Here is a 20702-nt window from a genome sequence, read left to right on the forward strand (position 1 = left end):
AACTCTGAATACTTTCTGCCAAATATTTTTAAGCATTGGTTATTAAGCAGTGGAACAGGCTGCCCAGGGAAGTGGTTGAGGCACCATCCCTGGAGGTATTTAAAAGACAGGTAGACATAGTGCTTAGAGATATGGTTTAGTGATGGTTGTTGTCAGAGTTATGCTGATGGTTGGACTCGATGATCTGAGATGTCCCTTCCAACCTAGGCAATTCTATGATTCTATGAAGTACGTTTATTATAGAAAACCATGCAAACGTGAATTACACTGACAAAAGGACTGCAGTGTCGTATGCAAGTGCAAAGCAGATTCTCATTGCAAACACACATTCAGTGTTTAAAATATAAATTAGCCTGGGTGTAAACTAGACTATGGATTCTGGAGACTTGCCTGTCTGTGCAAAGCCGCAGCAGCGAGGTCGGCACCACAGGCGGACCCCAGGGAGGAAAAACGGGGAAAAAAAACTTTTGGAAGCTTTAGGAAAAGTGAGAAAATCGCGAGCAGGTGACAGGAGCGTAACCTAAAAATCCGCAAACAGAGCAAAAATAACTCCTGCTGCAGTTTCGCCCTCGGTGTGTCGGCTGCAGGGCAGCCCTGTACCCGGAGGGGGCACAAATGGGCCGGGGTCGGAACGCGTCGCGGCGCCTCCCGCTCCCAGCCGGCGCCATAAAGTCGCGGACGGGCCGAGCGCTTGCGCTGTGCGGTGGTTGGCGGTGTTTGTGGTGCGAAGATGGCGGCCTTTTCGGGTACGTGGTGCTGGGGCGGGTGGTGGGTGTTGTCAGCGGAGCTCCGGGAGAGCCCCTCGCCCTCCGGACCTGCCGGTGCTCTGTGGGGGCGGTGGGTGCCGCGCTCCCTGCGGCCCAGGGGCCCTGTCAGCGCCTACCCCGGCTCCCGGGCCTGCCCCGGCGCGGGCCCTCCGTGGTGTGGGACGTACCGCGGCCTAAGGTGGAGAGGCCTGTGGGGATGTGGGTGCTCTTCCTGGCTCCTGGGGCTCTTGCGGGCCTTCAGAAGCGGCTACCAATATGGATTTGCTGTTCGGGGGAGGGGGGGGAGGGGTATGTGTGTGTCTGGCAACTGGGATTGCTCGGTCATACTCCTTCCTCGGTTCATTATGACTGTTCTATGTATTGCCGGGGGTGATAATTGGTTATTATAAGCGTAGCTCTAATCTGTGATATCGTTTGAAATGTGTGTGAACTGTAATCTAAAAATTTACTGTGGAAGGAGGAAACATCACCGTTTATTCCCTCCATGCACATATATGCACACATAGGTGACCAATCAGCATTAGGATACGGTAAAATTTTAATGTGTATGGGTTTATAATTTGTTTCTTTTGACTGAATTCTTTATATCTAATCATGAGGGAAAATGCTGAAGCTTCTTCTGTAGATCTAGTGATGAGTTTAGATGCTAGGCTGCAGGATTAATTTGACTGTAGTTGAGGAAAATATAATGCCATTGTTCGATTAAACCCTTGTGCAGTATATGGAATTAAACTTTGTGAACTAGAAGCATATTAAAAATGGAAAAATAATATAGGGATCTATGCATAATTAGCAGTCAATAGCTCTGAAAAAGCTTTTTACTTATGTGGATTGTCTAATTTTCTAGGAATGCAGACTAATACTTGAAAATGTTAAACCTTTCTGAAATGATGTTACAAATGTGTTTCTTGTAGCACTTTTATTATAGCAAGTGAAAGAATCAGTTCTGGCTGCATACATCCATATATGTCAGCCCAGCTCTCTATGGGTGTATATGTGTGTGGTACATGTGAAACCCAGCATATGACAGTGCATAGGCTAGCATGTAAAAGCTCCCTTTAGATAGGTACATATTTATACTTAAAGAAACGGATTTAGAGTAACGCTATGCACCTGAAAAGATAACCAGCAGCTAAATTGTTATTTTGATGGTATAATGCTATCACATGGGTTGGTTAAGATCTGCTTTCTTCTTGCCCTTATTGAATAGCTGCAGGTGTGGGTTTTCTTCTTTTTAGATAAAGAAAAATTGTTTATCAACATTAATGTACAAACATTATTATGTGCTTCATATTTAACTTGTGTCTGAGGGAGGTGTTGATATCAGACTTTAATATGAGTTTGCTAGAAGGGGTATCAAAGAAAAAAAGCTGGATGTGGTTAGTAACTGTATGAAAATAAAAGCATTGTCTAGTTAATATACATGCTGTAAGCGTGTAAGGCAAGATTTGGTGAGAAGAAACTTAAACATCTCAAATTTGAGTCCCTATATGGTACAGGTTTTTCTTCTTTTTTGAAAACTATTTGTATCACAACTGTAGAGGGAGTCAGGATATTTGTGACTAACAAAGTCTTCCCTGTTGTTTGTGTAGGCGGTTTCCTTAAATGTGCAAAGATAAGTAGCTTGCCCTTGAAATGGTACTGAGTTCCCAGTGTGTTTGCTTTGTGGTTATGTCAGCACCTGCCCCTATGCCTAGCATAAGCCTGACTTACCCTACTGTAAGCGGGGACAACTGTCAAAACTGTATGTTGGGAAGGGAGAATATTTCTTATCTGTCCCTTGAGTTTTACAGAGAAAGCGGCATGTTTTGTAGCTGAAAAGAACACTTTTTATTTTTGTCTGTAGTTGGAAGTGTTGACACTTGGAAATCTTTTGGACTATGTTGAGGTAAATAACACTGCTTGTTCCTTTTTCTTGTCTTGCAGAAATGGGTGTTATGCCTGAGATAGCTCAAGCAGTGGAGGAGATGGACTGGCTGTAAGTAGGAATGCGTTTGGGCCTGGCAAAATCTAATTTGTCTTTCAGCAATATATGACATGTGTCTTAAAATACCTCTGCTGTCACATTAAAACAAAGCAGATATGTGTTTTCCTTTAACTGTCATTGCATCTCATGCACTTCTCTTTTTGTGTAAATGACTGAAGAACACAAATTGTGACTGCAGTAGTAAGATTTAAATTTGGACAAGCAAAGCATACCTGCTTATACTTCAGGTTCATTTCTTTGATAAAAGCCATTGTGCTTCTGCCTCTGTGCTTCTGGTTTATTGGATGAAATTGTGGGTTTATTGGATGAAATACTGTCACATAATTATTGCTAGTTTAGTAAATGTTTTCCAGACTGTGCTCACAATTTGTGTTCCTCAGAGTTGATGCTTGTGTGGCGGTCTTCTACAAGTATTCTTTCTGATTTTAGTTACTTGTTTGGCTAAAACATTTTATGTCAGAGCTTGTTTTGAACTGTCATTCAGAATATTATCAGAATGGACAATCTTAGTGTATGTAGTTCTTTTCTCATATGAGTGGTATTAATTAGCTGTGATTAATCTGTTTCTTCTATAGTTCATCATGGCGATGTGGGATGTAGCCCTCTTTGTCAGGGTGCAGCAGAATCTGCTGCATCCACTAGTCACTTCCGGTAAAGGTACATCTCCTGTTCCAAGCTCTTCTTGTAAATGGAATCCTTTTCATTTCCTTAGCTGCAAGCCAGGAAGAATAACATTTACCTGGTATTTCCCATCTTGCAGATGACTGAGGTTTCTATGAATTCCTATATAAGCTTTTTTCTACTGAAAAGATCAATTTATGTTATTGTGTTCTTTCCTACAGTCTTCCTACGGATATCCAAGCAGAATCCATCCCACTGATCCTGGGAGGTGGTGATGTACTTATGGTATGTATACAGGATAGCCCTGTTCCAAGAAAGCCTGTGTCTTTTAATTGTTTGTGCGGTCAGTTCCCTTCTTTCCAGAAGGGTCCATAGTTAGACGAGGTCTCCTGTCCTGCTTCGATAGAAAGTATATTCTTCATCTAAAAACCTCTTTGAAATCCCAGTGTGTTTCCAGCCGTTCTTGCAGATGGGATTCATTCTTTTTAGGCTTTATTTTTTGGCTACTTGACAGGCACTGGCACATCAATGAGAGCTATCTGATTTAATCTTTTTTTTTTTAATTTTTGAAGTCTGTTGTAAAGGTTTTCTGTGTTTGTATTTACGTGCAATTTGTGCAATGGTATTACTCTCTGAGATCTTCTGTATTATGCAGACATAAAAGTAAACTTAGTTTATAGTTTATTAAAATAGAACTGTAGAACAGTCCTTACAGTTTAAGTTGCAACTCTGGTTAAATTCTTAATTTTTTCTTCTTATAGGCTGCTGAAACAGGGAGTGGAAAAACTGGTGTAAGTAATCAAATTTAAATTAGTACAAAGTAAAAGCCTTTTAAGTGGTGAGAGGTGGTGTGTGTGTTTATGTGTCTGCTTATATATGTGTATATGTATTTAAGCAGTATTATTAATAGTCTTTACAAACACATGTAGGCATGTTTTAAAGTGTTTCTGACTTTGAGTATTGCACCTGAAAACTAGGCCAAGTGTATATCTGGAAATATCTGTATAAATTGTGGAATTAAAAATAACTTTCCGTTTTAGGCTTTTAGCATTCCAGTTATCCAGATTGTTTATGAAACACTGAAGGACCAGATGGAAGGCAAGAAAGGGAAAGCAACTATTAAAACTGGTGGGGCAGGTAAGTTTTTGTATGTCGCACTCCTGAAGTTTGGAACACTGTTAATTCATGTTGATTCCGTCACCTTCGAAAGCAAAATTAACGTAGCTTGCCATTACATAAGTATTTTTACATTATTTGGCATAACGTAAGTCAGAATATCATCATCCAGATAATATAAAACAGGAATATAAATTTACTGATGGAGTCGTAAGAACTGGGGTGCAGCTGAATTTGATTGTGATGATGTGGATCTCTAGTGTTTTCAGTTGTATTTTTAAGTAACTTAATCTGCGCTCTCCTTAATGGAAGAATCTAAACTTTCATAGAATACGTTTGCATTATGCACCTGTGCCCCTCCTATGTCCTTTATTTTGACTTTGTATGAATTGCTCTGGAGCAAAGCTGTCTCCCTAGAAAATTAAGCCAAACACTGTAGAGCCAATGTGAACTTCTAATTTGAGTTTTCCAGGCTTACCTTGTTGATTTAATGCTTTTTTGGTTGCTGTTTGTTTCAAACCTAGTGCTGAATAAATGGCAAATGAACCCGTATGATAGAGGATCAGCTTTTGGTGAGTTGTCCTAATGCTGCTGTAAATATTCCCTTGAAAATGTTCACTTGGTGGAAAAAAGAATAAACTAGAAGAAAGTGTTCATGAAAATTTCTTTAAAAGTAGAGAGGCAATTTCTTTAACTAAAACTGTCTTGTAATTTTCAGCAATTGGATCAGATGGTTTGTGTTGTCAAAGCAGAGAAGTAAAAGAATGGCACGGATGCAGAGCAACTAGAGGCGTGACTAAAGGTAGATATCAAGTTATGTATTTTGGAGACTCTTCTAGAAGTTTAAACTAAAATGCCTGTTTGTCACCCATTGTTAATGTAGATGCTTGCATTTAAAATTTACTATCCATCTGAGCAAATGTGCATTACTCTATTTACTGCTAGCTGAAGACTTTGGAATGACAAATACCTTTGTCTTGCTCTCCTGGTGTTGTAAATCACCTTTTTCCTTGATGGGGGATTGAGTCAGAGGAGACAGAATCACAAGTAATATTTTTTAGAACACATTTTATTAAGGTGTTATTAATAGGAAATAGATACTCACACAGTACTTTCAGTTGTTTCCTCGCACACTTCACACAGGCACATGCATGCACAAATTTTATGGTTATGTGGTTGGAGCAACAGATGAGAGGCCAACCCCAACTCTTTACTCAGAAGCAGTTATACTGATACTGCAGTGGTTCTAGGTGTGTGTTCAGAAAGACCCTCAGTCTCATTCAGCAGTACAGCAGATAATCCTGTAGTCTGTCTGTATGTAGCAGCCAGTTGGATGTGGTTGAAGTTACACTAGCAGTTGTTGATGCTAGTGCGTGCTGGTGATCTTCTACTAATTTGGCAGACCCCTGGTGTTCTGAGTTTGTGTTCTTGTGGATTCAATGGAACCATTGGTCTCTCTAGCTTTGGAACCTTTCACACACAACCTCTCAGCCTGTACTTCTTCCTTTTGCCTGTTGTTCTCTGATAACCTGTTGTTTATATTACATACATAGGTGCCTGCAGAACCTTCTCGCACTAACACAGTAGGGGATTTTATGACGCTTTCGGAAGGGGAGGAAATGTTAAACTTGTATGGTCTTGGAAGCAGTCAAACTTGAACCACCTTGATGAAATTGAAATGTGGGCGGTGTTTCAGATTCTTTCTTTCTCTTTTCAAGGGAAATACTACTATGAAGTTTCCTGCCATGACCAAGGCCTGTGCAGAGTTGGTTGGTCAACTATGCAGGCTTCACTAGATTTGGGTGAGTTTCCTTCAAAAGAAGAATCCCATAGACTGTTTTCATAGTCTTGCAGAGAGTGGGTTCCTTGGGAAGGACATCAATATTGGGGAGTTTAAAACTTTTTGTCAAAGTAATGCTCTTCCTGTTAAGAGGAAATCTGCTGAGGTGGTGGCAGTGTTTCTTGTCTCTTGGCAACTTTTTTCCTTTTATTTCAATTCTCTAATGAAGGTGACTGGAGACTAGTAAAATCAATAAATGTACTGGTACAAAAATGCTAGTTTAGTGTATATCAAAGCTAGAAGTCTTTAGTTAGCCCTGTGTATTATTTTTTTACCTGATAGTGTTAGAGGTTTCGGTTGGTGGTACAAGGAGGAAAAAAAGTAACCTGTCAGCCAAAAGATAAAAAGCTATAGTTTGTCTTTTCTTCAGGCACTGATAAATTTGGCTTTGGCTTTGGTGGCACTGGTAAGAAGTCTCACAACAAGCAGTTTGACAGCTATGGTGAGGTAAGTTTGAATTGCTTATTGGTAGAATCATAGCAGAAACATTATTAACGTGGTAGAAACTGAGTAAAAGTCTTGCATGTTGGTTCTGTGCTGTGACAATCAACTGTCTTTCATAATAGTGCGAAATTTTAAGGGAAGGTCACTGGGCAGAAGTACAATGAAACATTGAGCCATTTTTGGATAAAAGCATGTTAATAGATTGAAAAAAAGCATTTGTCGGCTTGAGGCTTATGATTGTGGCTAGACTGCAAATATTGACGCCTATTTAGAAGATAACCTCTAACCTGTAACATACAGAAAAGGTTTAACTGATGTCTTGGATTTAATTCTTGACTTAGTTCAGTCTTAGCTTGAACAACACCAATCTGTCTGTATTGGAATAAACTGAACTTCGCAAAAATTAGCATTGAGTAGGGAGAAGTGTGAAAACGAAAAGTCGATGGAATGTAAGCACTAAGTTTTCTTAATAGACTGAAGACGAAAATCTCTTAGCTTCACAAACTTCTTCTTGTTACAGGAATTCACTATGCATGATACAATTGGGTGTTATCTAGACATAGATAAAGGACAAATAAAATTTTCCAAAAATGGTAAGTTTTACTCACTTTTTCTTTGGTATTTTACTGGGGTGCTTGTACTGGGAGAGGGGCAAGGAGAGGAATGCATGTATGTGGTGTCTGACTGAATGAACCCTTCTTTCAGGGAAGGACCTTGGTCTTGCGTTTGAAATCCCACCACACATAAGGAACCAAGCACTTTTTGCAGCTTGTGTACTGAAGGTAACTTAGGAATATCACAGAGGTGTAAGATCATGAAAATTGTTCTAGTTTTGGTAACTAACTACTTAAGTATAAAACTTGCATAGCCACCTAAAATTACTGTAGTTGTGCTTGTATGCTCCCTGTTTCCTTTGGTCTACTAGTGTTTCACTACTGGAGTGGTCACCACAGGATGTTAGCCTTGAGGAATACTGTTCAAGTTAAATATTGAATGTTTAAATTCAAATTTAAATACTTAAACTTGACTATAAGAATAGAATAGCACAGATGACTAATTCCTAATACCAGTGCTATCTTGCCAGTATTAAAATTCAATATACTGTGATTCAACAGATTCAAGTTATTTGCTTATAAGTGCCAAAATTCTCGTTTCGTTTATTCAACTCTAACATGACAGTACTGTAGTGTTATGTCTTTGTGGAGTTAGTTTTTTGGGGGTGATTTATTACCAAGTAAAGGTTTCAGCAAACCTTTTGGTGGTCAGAGCAATGTACAAGTTTAAAAAGTGTTTGATTTCTTGTTTGGTTTTTTTTTGTGTTGGTTTTTTAATTTTGGTTTGTCACTGAAAATGAATGGAAGGTGAAAGTTCAAAAGAATGTGGGGATACTGTGATGGAGAGGAAAAGAGTTTTAAGAGCTAGAACCACACATGAAAGGTCTGGCAGGTTTTAGATGACTTGGGGAACGGGAATGTGTATGATGGGAGAAAACACACCTTTCCCTTCTCCTCGTCTGGCTGATTTCTCCTGGGGAAGTGAATTACAGAATTGTTTCTCATTTTATGTGGTCTCTTGAATTTGTGTGACACACCTTTGTTGACATCTAGAATGCTGAGTTGAAATTCAATTTTGGCGAAGAAGACTTCAAGTTTCCACCAAAAGATGGCTATATTGGTCTTTGCAAGGCTCCTGATGGTAGTGTTGTAAAATCACAACACTCGGGTAGGTTAGGTTTTTTAAACTTCTCTCAGTTCTATATTCAGGTTGTGTTATAGAGCATGTTTTCATCACTTAAATTGCTTCATTACTGCTGTATTTAGGGTCTTACAATGATCTTACTGATAGAAATACTAGTATTTTTATAATGTATTCCAAAATTTCTTCATCTTAAGCCACAAATAGTCTAATATTTTGAACTTAGAAATGCATCAGATAAAAAGAGAAGTTCAGCTAAGTTGCTCAGCAGTGTCATCTTAAAAATACATGTGTGTGCGTTAGCGCTGCAATAAAATTAATTATACTGCATGGCCAATATACTAACTATTGTGTCAAGATTGATTTGTAATCTCTGAATATTAATCTGAAGCTATTCATAATTCAGTGAGCAATAACATGGAGCAGGTAGAATCATGAGGTTTTAGATTATTAGTAGAAAATTCAAGTTTGTTTCCAGTAAAAAAAAAAAAAAAAAAATCCAGGATAGGAATTTATCTTAATGGCATATTTTTTTCACTTAGGAAATGCACAAGTGGTTCAAACACAGAATCTTCCAAATGCTCCAAAAGCATTGATTGTAGAACCCTCAAGAGAGCTGGCAGAACAAACTTTGAACAATGTGAAGCAGTTCAAAAAATATGTTGATAATCCCAAACTAAGGTAACGGTGCCTCTGTACTAATTGTATTTACGGTATTGTACATGGACATGATTTTGCAGGGGGATGAAGAGTGTTCCTCTAGCTAAATGGACCTGAATCTGCAGTGCTACTGATAATGGCCTCAGTAGTATCTGCTACCAACCAACATCCTGACTTCTCAGCTACAGTCAGACCAGTTAGGGTTGTTTTGATGAGTTTTGTCTAAAGACTACATCTTTCTGGTATGACAAATCTATTTGTTGTTTTTTCCTTCGGATTATCAAAGGTGTACGATAGCTAATTTTTTTAATCAAGAAAAACACATCTGCTTAGTGCCCTTCTTTTCTGAGCATCTTCCTGTGCCCCTCACATCCCCCTGCCCTAACTTTGTTTTTATTCTCCAACAAATAGTTCTGTACAAGGTCTGTGCTGTTTACATCAGTGTGCTCACAGGACAACTCTTGCAATCATTGGCATGGGATGCAATTACGAAAAAAATCGTCTGCAAGCTGCTTTTGTCCAAAGTTGTTTCTCTTTTGACTGCTTATAAAACTTAAACAACTATCTCCATATTCTAAACTACAGTCAATTTACAAGTAGAATTGCAGAGAAGTAGCAATGGGGAGAGGCAAGCTATGATGTAAGATTCATTTAATTTACTGTTACTTGCATTTCTAGCTTTCAAGAACATAGGAAACTTACCAAGCTAACTTGTGTTTGAGATCTTTCAGGAACAGATTCTTTAAGATGAAATTGGTTAAGGTGTTAATGTGTTTAATACAACAGCGACAGAGTAATCAAATTTGATTCAACAATTCAGTAACAAAACTTTCACTTCTCAAATCAAAATACAATATGCTACATATGAATGGACGAAATTTAAACTTGTTTTCCTGTTCTCTGGTTCTTAAAATTACCATTCAGAACTGTTAATTGTCAACTACTGATAAAAGAATCAGTCTTCTGAATGTTTAATATACCTTCTGAATATATTAAAAAAATTAGCAAGTGTTAAACTATATCGATGTAATTTTAGGGAACTGTTGATTATTGGTGGAGTTGCTGCAAGAGATCAGCTGTCTGTACTGGAACAAGGAGTAAGTTGTATTTTTGTTCATATGATCTAATAGTTTGGGTTCTGAATAACTCAGGATATTGCTAGAGAATAGAAATGGTGCTTCTTGTAGCTTCTGTAAACCTGATAATAAGAAATTGTGCAGTTGATAGCAAGCTCATGTTGCACTGGTCTAGGATTTGTTTCTTTATTTTTATGGCAATTGTCAATACAAATGCTTCTAGTACTTGGTCAAATCCTATTGAAGGCTGAGTAACTCTGAAAATTTTAAAAATAAAGGTGTATCTTTTGCCATTTGTCCTTAACTAACAAGACAGAGACAGTTTTCCTCTTAAGTTCTGTGTCACACTTGTGTGAATAAAACTGTTGTATGATTATCGGGGTCAACCTCCACCACAAACCAGTTCCATGTAGAACGAACTGGTCCAGCTTCAGCAGCATGGGATGTACAATCAATTCAGTCATGCTGTAGGGATAGCATAGTAATTTTTTTTAAGACTCACTTTTGGAAGTGAGACCATGTCTCTATTGATATTTTTTTTTTTCAGTGATTTTTATCTGCCAAAATACAAATTTTCTCCTAAGCAGGCTTGAACTGGAAGATTGCTAGACTTTCATGTGAAAGCTAAATTCATGATGGTGAACCCTTCCATCTGTCAAAATCTTAAGTTATTTCTATGGTTGATAGACTTGATAGGTATACTTGCACAGTAGGAAAAGTTTAATTTATTTTATTCCCAAGTAAAAACAGATTTGTTGGCTTCAGATAATATAGTTGCACAGCTTTTTCTTTTCTTTTTTTTTTTATGGGGGAGGGGGAGTGTGGGTGTGGAAGGGGAAGAAGGGAGCAGGAACACAACATTTCCCAATATAAGGGAAGACTTCCTGCCTAAAGCAGGTTCTACTATTGAAATGGCCATAGAACTGAAATACAGGTTGCCCAGAGAGGCTGTGGGATCTCTGTCTTTGGAGATACTGAAAATTTTGCTGGGCAACTTCCTGAGTCCTCTAAAGCAGCTTGGAAGTTTTCCTTGTTTTACATGTGATGGTGGGAGCGGGGACCAGATGACCTCAAGAGATGCCTCCAAGCCAAATTACTCTAGGATTCTGTGAAGTTATAATTAATAGAAAATAGGGCATTATACTGATAATTGCCTCATAATCTTAAATGTCTCTAGTTAGTTACAGGACTAATTCATATTCTTATGTATTTCATAGGTGGATATTGTTGTTGGAACTCCTGGAAGACTGGATGACCTAGTCTCAACAGGAAAGCTTAATTTATCTCAAGTTAGATTCCTGGTTCTGGATGAAGCTGTACGTAGAGAACTAAGTGGTGCATAAGTTCTGTTCTTGAATGCAATATAACATTTCCTAAGAGAGTCAGTGAAATGTCATTGTCCTATATCATTTGGTACTTCAGTGGAACAACAGTTAGCTACCTATAGTCTACTTCAGGTCAATCTTTTTCAGGTCAATTTCTGAACACAGTGACCTACACATTCCTTTCCCCCCCCCCCCCCCCCCCCCGCCTTGTAGCCTCTCTGGTAAAGCTGTTTGATTTTTTTCTAATAGAGAAATATATTTCAGGCGGTATTCACAAGATTAGTGAAGTCTGTGCCTTTCCCTGTACAGGGAACTTGAAAGGACAAAGACGAGATAAGCATTTTTGATTACCCAGCAGGTCTCGAAGCCAGTGAATTCTGTACTCAGTATGCTGTGAAATGAATGCCCCTCTCTCTGATCTGTTTTAGTACAACTGAATATTCACAAAGATGGAATGCCTTGGGGTATTAGCTAGGAGAAGCTGCTGAGACAGATGTTCAATTTCTTGTGAAGCACAGCAGCTGTACTTTATAAATACTCCATTTTTCCTTTTTTTTTTTTGGTGCTTAGTAATCATATCCCTGCCAGAGGACTTCTAAGGCTACAAGTGTATTGCTTGTTCAATGTAAGAATTGCAGTTTGTTTTCTTTTATTTTGTTCCCATGTAGGATGGCCTTCTCCTCCAAGGTTATTCAGATTTCATAAACAGGATCCACAGTCAGATTCCTCAGATAACTTCGGATGGAAAGAGACTTCAGGTCTAAAGTTTGTTCTTGGTTTTGTGGGTTTGAGGGTTTTTTATGTGTGTGTGTGTTCTTAGGTTGTTTTGTGTTGGTAGGGGTTTGGGGTTTTTTTTTGCGTGGTATGCACTGCTTTTACTTGTTGACTACTGCTTATTTGAAGTAGAGTTTGTTACGCCTCTTGCTCAAAAGTGACACTTGTCCATTGGGTTCAGTAATACCTGTGAACATGTATTTTTGGGATTCTAGATCTTGAAGTCCAGTATTTAGCAGATATAAAAGTATTTGAAAAAAGAGTGAGTGCATATATTATGATTTCTAATGCTCTAACGATCTTGATTCAACGACTCTCAGTAATTCTGCTTTCTTCCTCTCAAACGATTTGGGTTTTGTAAGAGAATAGTTAAGTAACTTATTTTGTCCCTTGACTGTTCAGGTGGGTAGTTCCTGTGATGAGGAAAGCCAGTCAGGGACTCTCTGTTGTGCTACGTTATGCTATTCAACTACATAACATTCTTCCCGTTTCACTCTGACCATTCTGCTGGGAGAATCTGATCTTCAGTGGTATCCATATGGCTCTTTTTATTCTCAGGTGATTGTGTGCTCTGCAACACTACATTCTTTCGATGTGAAAAAACTATCTGAAAAGATCATGCATTTTCCCACCTGGGTTGATCTGAAAGGAGAAGATTCTGTACCTGAAACTGTACACCATGTAGTTGTGCCTGTAAATCCAAAAGCTGACAAACTCTGGGAAAGGCTCGGCAAGAATCATATCAGAGTAAGTGGTCTAAAAGTGAAAATTAAGATTACTTGCCCACGTTTACTTATTTAGCCTTCAAAATTGTGGCCTAATATTGTAGGATCTTTGACAGCTATTGAAACAGCTTAGTTATCTGAAATGGTTTGTTCTACAGTAGTCAGCATCATGCTATTGATGATGTCGTAACACTGTTTCTGAACAGGTCAGTCTTACAAACGTGATTGAGGAAGATCTTGATAGAGTAACGTTGTGATTTGTACGGGAGAACAGTGGCACTACACTGCTTTTTCACTCATTTCCCAGCTGATCGTCTGTAGCCTAATTGTAGTTAGTACCTGTCTTTCCTGATTTGATCAGGAGGAAGTAAACCTTCCAAGACAGATCATTCTGTAAAGTAGTTTTGTCTGTATGTGAGACGAGCAATTTTTAGAGGAATGAATTTAGTCTCAGAATACATTTGAGACTCTAGTTTAAATACTGCACACCTGTTCGTGTGAGGTGGTAGTTGTTGTTGAAGTCTTTAGTTTTCAAGTTTTGAATAACCTGGGACTGTATTTCATTCCAGCAACTCTTAAGCAGCTACAATCAATAAATTTTCTTAACTCCTCGTTACCTCTGGAACCTCCCTTTGTTAGGTCTGTTAGAACTATTTCATTAAGTGTTAGCATGAATTTGTTTCTCTTGGGTTTTAGGTTTATATCTGGTTCAGCCTAGCATAGGGGAAAACATACGGAACAGCTGCATATTATTTAGTGATGTTTGTAGTGCGTTGTTTTCAGGTTTGGTGTACGTTTGTTTTGGTTTTTTTAATTCATCACTTTGTACAAAGGTGGTTTCTATCCAGTGTCTACATAAATAATTTTATTGTCCTTTTATATGAACAAGTTTTGTGTGCTTACACTTAAGGCTTTTCTTAGCTAAAGGTCTGTTAGCTTATCTGGTGGGAGAACAGAACGCTAAGATTACTTTTAAACTTTAATTTCTTGATAATTATAAGTTAAGGGAGTTAAGTATTTCCTCTGTGAAGTATGGACTAATGATTTCAGGGGGTTTATTTGTTTGTTTTCTTCCTAGACTGATGAAGTACATGCAAAAGACAATACACGACCTGGTGCTAACACTCCAGGTAATCAGCAATACTAGTTGAGTAATAGCTTGTGAAATAATCCTTTGTAAATGTTATGAAGTAAATCTGAATTATAGTAGGTATCGGCCTTGAGAGTCATGTTCCTCCGAATTTTTATATCTACATTTTTGTAGTTGTGAAGATAAATGTGTTTCTGTAATTAGGGTTGAGAGAAATAGATATTTTGCGGGTATTTAAACAACAAATGTTTGTCAGTGTGTGTATAGGTAACCTGAAACTCCTGAGTTTGTTCTTTCTGTATTATATTACCTTGTAGCAGGGGAGCAGAAAAAACTGAAGGTCTGCTTCACTTGCTCTGCTAATAAAAGTTTAACTGTCTACTGAAAGGCTAGAGAAAGCTTTAAATGTGTGCTATTCAAAGGCTTTTCATATTTTTAAACAGTTGAGTGAAATAACTTCTTTACTTTTACTTAGAAATGTGGTCTGAAGCTATTAAAATTCTAAAAGGAGAATACACTGTTCGGGCAATCAAAGAACACAAGATGGACCAAGCCATTATTTTCTGCAGGACTAAAATTGATTGTGATAATATGGAGCAGTACTTCATCCAGCAGGGCGGAGGTAGTATTTTTCCTGGAAACCTTATTCTCCTCATTTTCCTGTTTATTTCAAAGCTGAAATTGTATGATAGAGGTCACTGATATTCAGACACCCCAGAAATAAAATTGTGCATATGTTTTTTTGAAATACTGGCTGGGCATAAAAGTCAGGGTTTGGTAGTAGGGAGTTGCAGGCGTGGCCTTTTGTGAAGGCAATAAACTGCCCTGTACCTGTTCCAGACAGCTTGGAAATGGCTGGAAACAACACATCGTGCACCAAAATTTGAACCAACGAGAAGAGCATATGCTGTCTCTGCTGAAATGTATATAAGAAAAAGTGATAGTTGCTATGGGCAGGAGACATAGAAAGAAAATGTGTGTACAAAAGTACGCACATAAGGAGACATGGAAGGAGAAGTGTGAGAGAAAACACAGGGGACACTGAAAGGGAATATGTGAGGAGGTAGGTTGAAGACACACATCTAGAGAAATGAAGGAATTTTAAGGAGTGAGCAGACATGACTACACAGACCTCTTCTGGGGAGGAGGGAGGAAAGGTGTTTAATCGTTTGTCTTGTTTTTCCCCAATGCCTCTATCAGTAATCAGAAGTTTATGTTTACTGGTAATAAATTCAATGAAATTCCCCTGAGTCCAGACTTTTCCCCACAAAATGTACTTCTTTCCAGTTCTCTATGGTATTGTGTCATAACTTATATATGGTGTTATTAATGCATAGCAATTCTTTCAGGCCCTGATAGGAAGGGACATCAGTTCTCATGTGTCTGCCTGCATGGTGACAGAAAACCTCAAGAAAGAAAGCAAAACCTGGAAAGATTTAAGGTGATGGAGCAGATTGTTGAAGGCTTTTCTCTTACTTCCCAATATCTGATATCATATGTTAATTTGTTTTTCTAGTTATCCATTTAAATTAAATTGCATTCAAATGCTGTCTGACCCACTTCCTAAAATGCTGTGAGGCACAGTTTCTGTAGGTGGAAATCTATACTGTTAGTCAATATGACCTTAGTGAGTTTTCATTGAGAGGGCTTACTTTTAAATAAAACCTAAATTTAAGCTTTGTAACAGATTACATTGTTTTTTAGAGTCTTTGGGTCTTGACTATTAAAAAAAGTTATTTAAATATTGGACAGTTTGGTTTTAAGCCATTTTTTGATTTATACTGGCTTTATGCTGTTGGGGAAAGAAATAAGGGTGTAAATTGGCCACGCTATCCGTGTTCAAAAAGCATTATTGCACTGTGGAAGACCTTTATTTGAAGTGTCTTAAATGTACAGAGACACTTCAAGGTGAAGTAAATGGGAAAGACTACTGTTTCATTGCCTGGGATTTTGTTTGCTTTATTTAGTACGCTTCTTTACAACTGTGTTTTTTGCAGAGAGGAGATGTCCGTTTCTTGATCTGCACGGATGTTGCTGCTAGAGGAATTGATATTCACGGTGTCCCGTATGGTAAGACATAACTCTTACACTAAGCTATTGAAGTGCATACAGCCTCAGTATATTTGCAGTTAAAACGAGCATATGACTTACAGCTTCACTTTAAAAAGTTGTAGATGTTAAAGGCTTGATCTAGGCAACTTGTAATTTGATTGTTCACCATACCTTCTCAAATACCTGATAATATTCTGCATTATTGGGGATTCTTCATTTCTTTTTCTGCTCTTGTCAAAAAGTAATCATGGAGAAAGCGTTTTACAATGGAGGCCTTAAGTGTAGGTATTGCAGGTAACGACACCTGTAACTGCTGTAACAGAACATAAACTATCTATATGGGTTAAGGAGAGGGATTGCAGCAATCAAAATCATATTTATTTTAGGTGCCTGGTCTGTGACCTTAGCTTGTATGTCTTTAAAAAAACCAAACTTGTATTCTCTGTGGATTGTGTGTTTCTTATACAGTTATCAATGTCACACTCCCTGATGAAAAACAGAACTATGTTCATCGAATTGGGAGAGTAGGCAGAGCTGAGAGGTATGTATGTGTTCTGAGTAGTCGCTATGTTTTCTTGATTATTTTGTTGTTGTTGTTTCATAAATTGGCAATAGTTATTGAAATACATTTTTCTCTCTCCCTTAATACTTCAGGATGGGTTTGGCAATCTCCCTTGTGGCAAAAGAGAAAGAAAAGGTAAATATGCTCGAAAGCAAAATGGAACAGACGTTATTTACTGAAGTTCTATCCACAGCTGATGTCGGACTTCAATGTCCTGCATTGGAAAACTGCTTGTTTGTTCTTGCTTAATTGAAAGGGAATTAAATAGATCTCTGAATTCTTTTTTCATGCTATAATTAATCAAAATGAATGTACTAAACTATTTCACAAAGTTTAGAAGCTGTTTCTTTTATTTTTAGGTTTGGTATCATGTATGCAGTAGTCGTGGAAAAGGGTGCTATAATACTAGACTGAAGGAAGAAGGAGGTTGTACCATATGGTACAATGAGATGCAGGTAAATGTTTTGCTTAACCAGAATGTTCAAACTACTCTAAAAGACTGTGGGATATAGTTCTTGTTTTAGCTGTGTAGTTGCAGTACAAAGCTGGCTTTGGGATGTTTATAAACCTTTGATTTAATTTAAAGAAGAATATGGAAAACTCTTGCAAGTTATACTTTCTGTTAGTTAGTTATTTAGTTATAAAAGCTTATTTTAATACTCCTAGCAAATTCTGTTGGGAGTCTTATTTTCAGCTTCTCTGTGGTCTTCCTGATCAAATGCTGTTAAGAGTTACAGTATGTTAGTTACGTATTTCTGTTTAGATGGCTTGTTGCAAAACTGTAAGTAACTTTAAACTGTTGTTCCTCTAACCTGGAAATAGTGTGTTGCTTGAGTACATTTTTATTGGGATTTGCATACTAAGTATGAATGCTTTTTAAATTCACGGTGTTTCCCTCCTTTTCTGTGTTAAGAGAAGGGTGAATGATACATCATCTGTGGTAAAATAAGCTCAGACTGTGAGCTTTTTATTGTAAAGTAGCCCCGCTTGCATAAGTAGGGTAGGATGTAAAATAAAGGTTTGTAGGTAGGGTAAAAACATACTGAGATTGGAAATGAGTTTATATAATCTGTTTGAGCAAAAAATGTGTTAGTCTTTGGTGTCTGTGACCGAATTGTTTTCAGTGCACAGTTCGTGTGGAAACTACTTGAATGACTATTCAGAACACTAGTCTGACTGAAGTCTTGGACCATAAGAGTACTTTAAGACACTCTAATATTTTTATTTTTCTTTTTAGTTGCTGGGGGAGATTGAAGAACACTTAAACTGCACTATTGCCCAAGTTGAACCAGACATAAAAGTACCAGTAGATGATTTTGATGGGAAAGTTACATATGGGCAGAAAAGAGCTCTGGGTGGTAAGTAATGAACTACTCTTGAGCTACCTTGCTATGCAATGCTCAGTTTCTTAGTTATCTGCTGTGTAACTACAGAATAGGTAGGTTTAAAAAGACTCTGATAGATCTTTGCTGTCTTCTGGATTTCTTACATGCAGTCTATGGGTTGCAAGTGACCGAAGCATGTGTATGCCTGTATTTTGTTGTATTTGTTTGTGTGGGTTTTTTTAACAAGTTAACAAAGTTACTTCAGCTTTCTGAATGATTGTGGTTGAGCGTTATTAATTCTGCTGAAAAATGTTTTTTTGAACACATCATTTAGTTTGAGTCTTTCTTGGCAGGTGGACTGTATAAAGGCCATGTGGATATTCTGGCACCTACAGTACAAGAGTTGGCTGCCCTTGAAAAGGAGGCTCAGACATCTTTCTTGCATCTTGGCTATCTTCCTAACCAGCTGTTCAGAACATTCTGATTGCACCACACTTGAGACAAGGCTTGAGTTAATAAATGCTCTACCCTGCAAATACAAAAATCCCATACCGTCTCTGAGTAGCAGTAGTTAGAAAAGGATTAAAATTAAATATACTTCTTGCATGATGAACAGTATGTTCAACACATTGTTAACTCTGTATTAGCTGTTGTCTTGATAAAATAAAACAAGTCAAAGATGAAATGGTTTCTTTTGCTCTTCTTCTGCCTTGCTTTGAGGATTAATTTGTGGAGTTGTTCTTTGCATAGCCTTTTGATTTGTTGAAAATACAAGTGTAATTAAGCAAATCTGGAAGAATAAGAGTTTAATTCATTTCTTTGGAGAACATATATTAAAATTATTTAACTAGCTGTGGACTGTGATTTCTTTTTTTTTTAATGCTGTGCTTTTTCAAGATGCATCCATACTCAGACAGCTGTATATATTTAAGACAAGAAAAAATCCTAACTTCCTGCAGTATGTATTTGAAGCTCTTGGTTATCCTAAAACCCTAAATCTAGGCTGATAACTGCATTTTCATTCTGTAAAACTAGGCTTCTCAAAGTTAATATGTCTTAAATTTTTACAGTTGATCTTGTACAAAGAATTCTACAATACTCTGACTTCATAGGAAAGTAACGCACTAGTATCAAAGCAGTTCATAAGTCTTCAGAAAAATGTCTTTCATGCAGCGGTATAGGTTGAAGTACGCAGTGCCTCTAGTGCTGCTTTCAGGCAGGTTGTATTTGTTCAAATGACGTTAACTGTAGTCTGATTTGGATATTTTTTAGGTTCCTTTTTTCCTCTAGTGACTCCTGTAAAGATACTTCACAAATTTCAATGACTTTGCCTGCAGATTGTCACCTAAAGTATGAAAGGTCATTGGGAATGCCTGACAACCCAGAATGGAAGTAACTTTTTGCTCTCCTTCTCAAGACTTCTAGTCACAAAACATTCAATCCACTCGCAGAAAATAGTGAGAACCAGATTAAACTCGTGTTGAGCAGACTGAGTGTCCTAGCTAACATAATAAAATACATAGATTTCTCATTAAGATAACCTAATTTTAGTATTAATTTACTGTGACTACATGGTGTTATCTGATCCCAGACTGGTTAATTGTGGACTCCTTCCTTTAGTACCTTTTCAGTACCTTTAAACTGTGGGATGGGGTGCTTATATATTTAATTTTAAGTTGGAGATAATTTTTAAATCAGAGGGGAACGGTGGGTATGTGGAGTCAAAAATCTTACCAGCATTGTTCTCTGTGTTAGGAAGTGGCATTTGGAATAAATCTGCTTACATGTTCAAAGTGCTGACGTCTTTTGACATTAGCTATTGGCTATCCAAACTTCAGTACATAATTTCAAATTCTGGCTACGTAGCATTGCTTTTTTCAGTCCTAAAAATGAAAGTACCTTTAGGTGTATAACCTTAGGCATGCCAAAATTTCTATTTCCCTGGTGTAGGATCTGAAATTACTAAAATGACCTACTGTATACGTTTTTGGGTTTTTTTTGGGGAGGGTTTTGCTGATGTGCCTTCAAAGGTTGCAGCACGAGGGAGGTACAGGGGCAAAGACTTTCTGGTTGAGAAACTTTAATGGTTGACTGAGATGTCAAGAATTTAACTGTATCTTGTGCTAAACAGAAAACTTCCTCTGCCCTAATGAGTAATCTTTAGGAAAAGTATTTAGATGAGATGGCACGAACTACTTGCAATTGTTTTGAGGAATCTGACCTGTTTTTTTTTTTTATATTAACTTCCAGTTACTGCTGTCTTAAAACACTAAAAAGATGATCTTTCTAGAAAACACCACATTTCCTCAGAAAGCAAGTAAGGTGATTTAAAAAAAAAAAAAAAAAATTAACCAGAAAGCTAAATGGAGTTACACCAAATTAAGTTCAGACATTTGTCCCTGGCATAAAGTCCTAGGATGTGCATTGCCTTTTATTATTTTTATTTCAGAATGCACATGCCTTTCTCCCTAGTACCAGGAAGTGATAAACTGGGTGTAGCTGGATAGGCAAGATTCCAACTAAGAGCTGTAACTACCTTTCTTGAACCAAGCACTGACTTTCTTTCACATCCGCAGTCAAGATAGGAAGACGTTTTCAATTGGCAGTTAAAGTCAACAGATGTATAAGAACAGAATTTCTCGG

At 37.7% G+C, this 20702-nt stretch overlaps 1 protein-coding gene across 1 annotated transcript; it reads left to right on the forward strand.

The window, feature by feature from the left end:
- The first annotated feature begins 613 nt into the window (after positions 1-613).
- DDX1 (DEAD-box helicase 1) lies at positions 614-18911 on the forward strand. The gene is made up of 26 exons (XM_063330496.1): positions 614-746; positions 2694-2745; positions 3597-3660; positions 4137-4166; positions 4416-4512; positions 5016-5063; positions 5210-5293; positions 6210-6293; positions 6702-6778; positions 7296-7368; positions 7481-7557; positions 8383-8497; positions 9013-9151; positions 10167-10227; positions 11424-11522; positions 12200-12289; positions 12864-13052; positions 14109-14160; positions 14596-14742; positions 15470-15561; positions 16118-16190; positions 16641-16713; positions 16827-16869; positions 17094-17189; positions 17972-18092; positions 18413-18911. The coding sequence occupies exons 1-26, from the start codon at positions 731-733 to the stop codon at positions 18541-18543; spliced, it is 2223 nt and encodes a 740-aa protein (XP_063186566.1). The 5' UTR covers positions 614-730; the 3' UTR covers positions 18544-18911.
- The last annotated feature ends 1791 nt before the right edge of the window (positions 18912-20702 follow it).

This window comes from Chroicocephalus ridibundus, chromosome 3, assembly GCF_963924245.1.
Source record: "Chroicocephalus ridibundus chromosome 3, bChrRid1.1, whole genome shotgun sequence".
Taxonomy (NCBI): Eukaryota; Metazoa; Chordata; class Aves; order Charadriiformes; family Laridae; genus Chroicocephalus; species Chroicocephalus ridibundus.